General features: G+C 43.6%; 1 protein-coding gene and 1 long non-coding RNA gene across 7 annotated transcripts; one reads left to right on the plus strand and one right to left on the minus strand.

Annotated features, from left to right (window-relative positions):
* Positions 1-234: 234 nt before the first annotated feature.
* Positions 235-1,389, plus strand: LOC139061873 (uncharacterized). The gene is made up of 3 exons (XR_011515513.1): positions 235-357; positions 1,057-1,117; positions 1,206-1,389. It is a non-coding gene; the product is annotated as an uncharacterized lncRNA (long non-coding RNA).
* A 201-nt stretch (positions 1,390-1,590) lies between these two features.
* LOC129163907 (spectrin alpha chain, non-erythrocytic 1-like) lies at positions 1,591-5,955 on the minus strand. Of its 6 annotated transcripts, none has more exons than XM_054743352.2 (6): positions 3,063-3,266; positions 2,547-2,639; positions 2,332-2,436; positions 2,227-2,259; positions 2,107-2,142; positions 1,591-1,898 (listed from the first exon to the last, which is right to left on the minus strand). In XM_054743352.2, the coding sequence occupies exons 2-6, from the start codon at positions 2,610-2,612 to the stop codon at positions 1,821-1,823; spliced, it is 318 nt and encodes a 105-aa protein (XP_054599327.1). In that variant the 5' UTR covers positions 2,613-2,639; positions 3,063-3,266; the 3' UTR covers positions 1,591-1,820. The 6 variants fall into 6 exon arrangements, 3 of the variants coding, with proteins under 3 accessions (XP_054599327.1, XP_054599288.1, XP_070397868.1); XR_011515511.1 differs by lacking the exons at positions 1,591-1,898; positions 2,107-2,142; positions 2,227-2,259 and adding exons at positions 3,351-3,468; positions 4,049-4,155; positions 5,813-5,955 and having other exon boundaries at positions 2,418-2,436; positions 3,063-3,280; XM_054743313.2 differs by having other exon boundaries at positions 2,107-2,259.
* Positions 5,956-8,698: the final 2,743 nt, after the last annotated feature.

Here is an 8,698-nt window from a genome sequence, read left to right on the forward strand (position 1 = left end):
CACGTTTGTTGTCTATAATGGGAGGTGGCCACCACCGCCATTTTGACCGTGTCACAGGTTCCGTCCAGCCCAGACAACTCCATAAAAGGGAAGAGAGGAGGCGCTGAGGGTGTGGCTGTAAGGCTGGGCTCGAGTGACGACACCCAGGCGAACTAGCTACGAGCTAACCTGAAGCTAACCCTGGCTAACCCAAAGCTAAAGCGGAGGTGGGAGCCGAGCTAACGGATGTAGCCACCTAGCTTCAACCCAACCGGAGCTAACTGGAACACCCATCGACCTGAACCTCACACGGAGTTTAGGTGGAGGTTTTCTGCGCCTGTTCGTGAGAAGTACCTGTATTAAAAAAGTTTTAAATCGGTAAGTTTATAATTTATTTCCGTAATGAAAACATTTTGCTTTGAGCAAGTTTTCAGTAGTTTTTTTCGGCGCTATCACTCCTGAGTCGCACCAGCCATTAAATGTATCATGAAGAAGAGAAAATATATTTAAGTCGTATTTTGGGGGGATATTTTATTATCTTTCTTACAAAATCTGAGACCAAGCGTTTCACATTGCTACACAAGCACCGGTAACCATAACAGAATGAACAGCCAGCAGAGGAGAGGATGGCGGTGTTTGAAACCCTCCCGGCCGGCGTGTAGAGCTCATTCCTGGGCTGGAGCCGGCCCTCAGCACCCCGCCACAGGCTCTAACAGATGCTGCGGTGTTTCATATATTTCCAAAACGTAATACTTGTTTGTATCTTGTACAGCCAGCTAGTCTTTATTCTGGACTCAGTACAATTTACCAAAAGTAAAGAGACATTATACAGATTAAGTAAGCACAAGATAACTTACTGGAAGACACAGAGTTATCATCAGAACCAGAACAAGAGAGCCTGATAACAGTCATGTGAAAATAACAGTTAAAAAGTATGTATGTATAATAGAAATAAAAATATATTAGAATTAGTGTAACTCACTGTGATCCAAACAAATCAGCCATAGCTGATTAGTAAATATGACATGAGGTCTGGGAGTTTTTAAGTTTCATTCTTTTATTACATTTTTTTCTTAGATCTATTAAAAGGTCACCATGGCAGCCTGTGTGTCAACGTCAGCTACACAAAGCAGCAAGTGTAAGTACCAAGTACTTGTCTTGACCACTTCATGAATGGTTTTGTACTTTAAACAGCTAGGCCAAACCTGTTATTTTTTCCTCCATAGCCATTTGGATCATTGGAGACAGCTGAGTGAGGCGTGGTGCCCAGAGAGCTGCAGAGACAACCTTGGCCTCCCTGACGTCTGTGTCTCTTGGTTTGGTTGGGGCGGACCATGGACATACATACATGTGCCGACACTGTGCCCTGTTTTATAAACTGTAGTGTTAAAAATAAATGTTTTTGCTCAATTACTGGAATTTCTTTGGTTAAGACAAAAGTGAGGAATAATCATTTACAAGTTATTTGTACAACAGGCCCATTTTAAATCCCAACAGTTTCTTAGCAGACAATAGAAATGTGTTCTTTACTAACTTTACTTGGTTTGAAAATCTTACTAAAATAAACTTGAGTGCCGTATTGCAAAACCCAATCATACTTGTTATGTAAACATTAGCTTTGTAGATATTTTTTACAGATATATATTTGTGTGCAACAAAAACCAAACTTAAATAATTTGTCATTCTTTATTGAAAAACAAAAAAATACAGGTATACAGAAGTGTGGGAAAATGATAATGTGAAAGTATTGCACTATAAATGAAGTGAGATGAGATGAAGGTGAGATGAAGGTGGACGCCAGCGGGCTGGACGCCGGACGAAGAAACCTGGAGACGGATCGCTCAGACAGGAAGGGAAGAGCTTCCTCTTACCTTGATGGAATTAAAGTTAGCCGTCGTCTGAACGCCCAACCGTACGGTCTGAGGTCAAAGGTCACAGGAAACACACACCAGTCAGCAGTCATACAGATGCATAAAGATAACTGTAGCCATGGCAACCAGCTGACATGTCCCCACTTTCACCAGCACCTGGTGCCTGCCGGGTCACCTGAATTCCTGTGTGATGTCAGCACGGTCGGCCGTGACTGCTGCCATCAGAGGTGACCTCTGATCAGCTGAATGAACTCACCTTCCAGGGTGACGCCGTGTTAGAGTCGGCTTCATCCTGTAAACAAACAAACAAACAAACAAATGAGTGGTAACATAAACACCACGTCTGGTTCTGGTGGAGGCGGAGGACAACATGCACCTTTCCAGGAGCAGAACCCAGATGTTCTTGTTGCTACAAACAGAGACGAGCAGAGTTAAACCAGGAAGTGAGAGGGACCAGCTGCTGCAGACAGGTGACGCTCACCTGAGCCTGAACCATAGGAGCCTCCTCAGCCATCAGACCTTCTGACTCCAGTTCAGATGCCACCTTGTTGATGTCCCTCAGGCGGGACTCGTTGGCCTTCAGGTCCTGCAGGACAAAAGCACCTGCTGATTACCTTGTTGCGTTCGGGTTAACAGGTCTGGTGTTAGAACGTGGTGGATAAGAATGTTCTGACGGGCCGAGGGTTCTGAACTCACCCTGCAGGACTGGGCCTGCTCCTTCAGGGCCTGGATGCTGCTGCCGTAAGCCGACAGGTCCGACATCAGGGCCTCGTGCTTCTTCAGGAGAGCCTGTGGAGCAGAACATCAGAACCTTCAGCTCGTCTGACACAAGTGGAGCTTTCTCGCAGCGATGGTCCAATCGGATCCGCCACCGTAAAACAAACCCTGCTCAGTTCACCGCAGACGCAGCTCTGCGGGTGTTTAGTGGAAAAGCGTGAGCCTTCTGCCGGCTGCCACGTGTCATGGCTGCTCTGCAGCGGGAACACACATCACAGCTTGTAAACCGTTTGAAATGAGAGCGACGGGAACACGTTTGTCATCACTTCCTGTGCGAGGCCAGCACTTCTACCCCTAACCCATGAGACGCTCAAACGAGCAACGACGTCTGGTAGACAACCGAAGGAAATGACAAATACAGAAACACTAATTATGAAGGACTGGAAAGAGAGCAAAGAAAAGCGATTGGAGTTTCTCAGGAAGGGACTTCCATACCTCGGCCAAGTCCTCGTCTTTCCCTTAGTCTGGACTTCCAACGATGGGCTCCTTCTCCCTCATCCAGGACTCGGCCTCATTAGCATCCGCAAAGTACTGCTGGGCCTGCAGAGAGTCCTCCAGGTCCTGCCTCCTCTGGGACGCCTTGGCCTTCAGCGTGTCCCAACGTCCATGAAGCTCCCACAGTTTAGTCTTCACTTCCTCACCAGCGAAGTGACCTGGACCCAAAAAAAGTGAGCCAGAACCTGCAGACACCTCAGAAACATGTCAGGACCAGACCTGCTCTACCTTCTTCCACCATGGTCTCTCCTTTCTGGGTGACAGCCTTGATGCGAGGTTCATGACCTGTGATCTCAGCCTGCAGAGCCTGGTGCTTCTTCAGCAGGTTCTGGACACCAATCAGGTCCTTCCCTGAGGACACATGTTAGAGTTCAGCATTATGCAGTAGACAGACCAGTTTAACCCAGGGGTTTCTTTCTTCTACAATCTGCTCTTTAACTGTATTCTTTCCTGCTATTTCAGCTGTTAACTTTATTTTTTCTCAAAGTGTTTTTCTCCCCAGAAGAAGCTACAACGACGTTCTGCTGAGCTGTGGTGGCCTCATGGAGGGGGCCATCGACTAGCACACTGCTGCTAACCACTTAAACATTCTCCCTCTCCTGATAGTAACATTTTACTTTCTTTGATGTTGGATGTGGTGCTACTAGTTTACCCGTTTAATTATAGATTCACTAGGATAAATACAATAAAGTTTATCTCTCGCCAAATAGAATATTTACTGTGGCGAGCCCGTGAAGAGGTGTAGGAGAATGCGACAAATTTGTCTGTTAAAAAGTCTGTTATGTACAAAAAACACAATATCATCACACTATTTTGGACCGATACATGACGGTCAGGTCCGGCTTGGGGAGAAAATATGACACGTCTTTCAGGATGGACTTCATCTTTGGTAGCTGGCGAAGCCGGGAAAAGCAGGATCTAACCACCTGGCTAATGTGGGAGTCCATCCGCATCTCTGGGTCCAAAACCACCCCCCGGTTAGTGATGGTTGGCTTCACTAAGCTGCAAAAACAGGGTTGCAGGACAGGACTAACTGCAGTGGGAGAGGGAGGAACAAATATTCCAGTTATAAATATTAAATATTTGAACAAATAAATATTTGTTAAAAGGAAGAAACTGATGATGACTTTAAGATTAGAGGAATGTTCTAGAACGGGTCTGGAACCAACGATGGCCCTTTGGATCAAATTTGGATTAAAAAAATAGCTCATGATTTTATTTATGGATGGAATAAAAATACAGGTTGTAAGCATCTTCTCAGTATCTTCATGTTGCACGACTTTCCACAGCAGAAGGACACAAAAACTGCCAGAATTATGATAAGAAAGATTTACGTTTTAATCTCAGAATCCCAACTTTTCCCAGAATCTTCACATTATTCTATGAATTCAGAGAAAATTTACATTTTTCAGAGGTCTCGCTCCCCTGTTGTGGATATTTCTCAAAATTCAACCATTTTTTCTTTTCAAAAGCTTTAGTAAGAGTTTGGACTCTAAACAAGTTTTACTTTGCAGACTGCTTGTCTACACCTTCATCAGATCTGCTCATAATAAAACATTTGGGTTATATTTAATGTCTAGAGAAGATGCTCTTCCTGGGCATTAAGTTATCAAAAACAGATAAAAGTATTTTTTACCATAATTTTAACTGCTATCAGCTGATAAAAATAATAAAAAACAGCCTGATCATTAAAGGGGTGTAAGTGAAACCGCGCGGATCACACAAACCATCATGCTGTCTATATGACTTTGAAAATATATAGTTTAATTACAGTTTGATTTATTTGACATCTGTATAATGTTTATTATTTTGTTTTTTCCCCCTAAATGCCTAACGTTTTAGTTTTACACGAATATTAGTCATTCATCACAATACATAAAGTTACACATTTTAAATTTTAATAGGGGAAGACTGCAGGAGGGAGCGGTAAAATACAGAAATCCCCAGCAAAAACAAGAAACTTTACGAGTCTGATGAAACCCGCTGGAGTTCCTTCAGCAGGCCTGGTGGCAGCTACAACGACCCAGTGGCTGTGCTTGGTCAATGTTATCGAGCTCAGTCCGGCTCGGCCGTGAACGAGCCGAGGCGACATCCTGATCTGCTTAAGAAGAAGTGTTATTTTCCGCTTCAGAAGAAGCGTCCGTGTTTTACGCTTTCTCAGAGACATGTCACGTTGCTAAGTTGTTAGCGCCGCGCGCTAACACGTCAATAGTGCAGCATAGCCTGCTGGAGGTTTTAAGGGTTCAGATGAAAACACCCTACCACTCAGGCTGCTTACACATCGATATTAAGTTGTCGCAGTTGCGCTCACGCCGTAATACAGTATTAGATGCGGTTAAAGTCAGACATGAAAAACTCCACGAGCGGTCAGACCGCGCAGCAAGTAGGCGCCGGATCGGTCAGGCTGCCCGGCCTGACCGCTGGGGATTACCGGATGGAAGATTGGACACAGAAGTCTCCCTCTTAGCGCTCCGTCATATTTCAACCCATTTTTATCTTAAATGCACTGGGTTTTACCCTATTACCCATCTAAATATGCCCTATTAATTATTTTACCGTATTTTACATTTAAATTTCATGGTTAAACAGTACATGCTACATGTTAAACTGATAGTTAGCTAGCTACTTCGGTAAACTCAGCTAGTTTAAAGGTGGCAGTGACATAAATACGAATATAGATTTTAACTTACCGAAAAAAATGAAGTGGAGACTCCTTGGACGCTCTATTAGTGCAATTAATACCACTGCAAGTCATTTTGTCCAACAATTGCACCAATAATATCCAAAGAAGAATACACAAACACAGAGACTCAAAATGCCGGAGCAGTTTCCAAGCCAGACCGAGGCTGTACTGAGGCCTTTCCACGGAGCTAGCTCTGTGGTCACGTGGGTCTGAGGCGGCGGTCACGTGTGTCGGATGCTCATTAATTATACAGAATTTTAGGCTTTCAATACACTTAAACAGAAGAGTGAGAAAAAAATTCACCCCCCTCAGAGTTGTCATGAGTATAAACTAGATAATTTAGACAAAAAACATGTTTTGGTACCAGGCTGTAAACATGTTTATTTCTGCTGTGAAATCGGCATTTTTAACATGGGAGTCAATGAGGATTTGCTCGCTTCTGGCACCAGCCCCCAGCGGATGAGGGTGGAACTGCAATTTTTCTTACTTCCGGGATGGGACCATTTTTAGAGCGGCATTGTGGGGGCTTGGTCAGGACGCCGCTGTTGTTTACAGCGCCGCCATTGCAGAGAGCCGAGGATAACTAGCGGCAGACACGGAGAAGCTTGAAGAATATCTCACGAAAAAACTCTAAAAATATGAACGTTTCATCCTCCCGTGACTGGAGGAGTGAAAAGATGCGCAGCAAGCGTTTTATTTGTGGACGGAAATGACAGGAAACATGGGTTTAGAGGTGGGGAGCGCATGAAGCGGTGGGAGAATGAGAGACAAATATGTCCGTGTTAAAAGTCTCTTATATACACAAAAAACACAATATAAACACACTATCTTGGACCGATACATGACAGGATACCACAGAACAGCGCTACGCCCTCTGTGGTCCTGCCGGGCAATTGCTTTGAAACACTCTCCAGGAGACGGAGAAGTAAAAGAGCAAAACGCTTCCATCAATCCGTGCGTGTCTGTCCCTCGCGGAGCTGACGGAGAAGCATAAACCAGGCTTAACTTTGCCCCACAGATTAACGAAGCCAGGAGCCGTGAAGTCTGCTGAAACCATCTATCTGCTGCTGTTCTGTCCCAAGATGAAGGACACTTCAAGATTTTACAATAATAAATTTTAAATAATTTTAATTAACTCTATGACTTAATTACTGTTCATTACAACCATCATAAATAATCTCTTGGTTCAGTATAAATGTATTTTAATTACTGAAATGACTTATTATGCTTTGGGTATAATAATGATCCATAATGTGTGTTCAGTAAACCAGAAGGTCATCTTGCACGTTTAACCAGCCTCATTCAGAAGGGATCCAGGGTAAAGTTTAAACCACCTCACGTGTCTTTATTTCATGACCAGGCTTTCTGACGCTGAGAGGGCGTGTTCTGAGGGTTTTGTTAAAACCAAATCCTGCAGCAAAAAGATCAGTTCTTGAACCCACCAGGAGACGAGGGACGGCTGCCCGATTCTCTACTAAGCTGTTCTGTCACGCCCATAGACTTGCTTCGAAGAAACGCACCTGTAACCAGCTGACGCAAAACTCCTTCAGAGTTATTGGTTTTGAGACGCAAATAGTTTCATCAGTCATGTGACCCACGGAGACATCTCAGGACCGATTTGGTCGCACAAAGGTCCTTCTACCAACCTCGTGCCCGGAGGACATCATCTCCACCTGACATTTCGGATCCAGAAGTGGGTCTCCTGATACTGGGTGAGGCAGACACTTTTGACAGATGGCGTCTGATGCTGTTTATCTAAGGCCCTGTTCACACGTAGCCGGGGATCTGCCAAAACGTAGATATTTTTCTACGTTTTGGCCTGTCATCCACACGAAAACAGAGTTTTTTCACACGAAAATGGATCTTTTTAAAAACTCCGGCCAAAGTGAAGATCTGCGTTTTCTCCGTTTTGGGTGTCTGCGTGTGGACGGACAAAACCGGAGTTTTAGGGTCCGCAACGTCACTTTCCGCGACAAAAAAATGCTGACATCACGCGTGCGACCTGTGTTTACACTAGCCGACAGCATGGAAGCCCTCAGAGCTGCGCTCGCTTTATCAATTGTCCAAGCGCTTTTTGCTTGTTTGTTTTTGCAAGCGGAATTACTGCTCCTTGCGGAAGACCACAGACGAAGGACGAGGTTAAGAACGGGGGAAGTACTGCCGCCTACAGGTCTGGCATGTCCTTAACAACGTATTTATCCGGGTACGTGTGGACAGAGTTGTTTTTTAAACGAGGTGGTGTGGATGCAAGTTTTTGGAGGGGCGGATATTCGTTTTAAAAAAACCCGGCTACGTGTGGACTAGGCCTCAGAAACGACTCAGTTAGCTGCAAAAACAACTTTTCACCCTGAATGCTTCTCTCGCTTAAAGAAACCTTCTGAGATTCATTCACACATCCAAAGCTTCACATTTCATTTAGTTTCCATTCAGTCACAGGTTTGCTTTTTAAAACAAGTTTTAACATCAGATTGTTAAAATTTGTCATTTCTAAATTGTCATTTTTTAAAAAGTGTTAGTAATAAATTCTTAACTTCAAAAACCTGACTCTTCTTTGAAATGAAACACAGAATGGTGTATATATATCTGGTTATTGAATAAGCAAAGATTCCTTTAAACTTCTGATTAAATAAATTAACTTTTGCTATTAAATTTAATTATCTTAAGTTAAACATTAATCTTTGGATTAAAAATAGACCAAGCTTGTTGGCATATGAACTTCTATTGAATATATAATATCCTAGATATTTATATATGATAGAAGCTTCATTTGTGAACTTGTTTGAGCTTTTCTCAGAATTTGACAAAGCTGATAGCAAACAGCGTTAATTCTAGTATGTAGTTAACCACGCTACATAGACGAGACCCGATAATTCTCTTCTTTCTGGTAAAATGA

The sequence above is a fragment of the Nothobranchius furzeri genome, chromosome 11 (assembly GCF_043380555.1).
Source record: "Nothobranchius furzeri strain GRZ-AD chromosome 11, NfurGRZ-RIMD1, whole genome shotgun sequence".
NCBI classification, from domain to species: domain Eukaryota; kingdom Metazoa; phylum Chordata; class Actinopteri; order Cyprinodontiformes; family Nothobranchiidae; genus Nothobranchius; species Nothobranchius furzeri.

Coding starts and splice junctions, on each gene's coding strand:
- LOC129163907 (XM_054743313.2), bottom strand. CDS start 2,612: ATGTCGGACCTGTCGGCTTACGGCAGCAGCATCCAGGCCCTGAAGGAG. Junction 2,437..2,546: donor AGCAGGCCCAGTCCTGCAGG/GTGAGTTCAGAA, acceptor TTTGTCCTGCAG/GACCTGAAGGCCAACGAGTC. Junction 1,899..2,106: donor ACACGGCGTCACCCTGGAAG/GTGAGTTCATTC, acceptor CTTTGACCTCAG/ACCGTACGGTTGGGCGTTCA.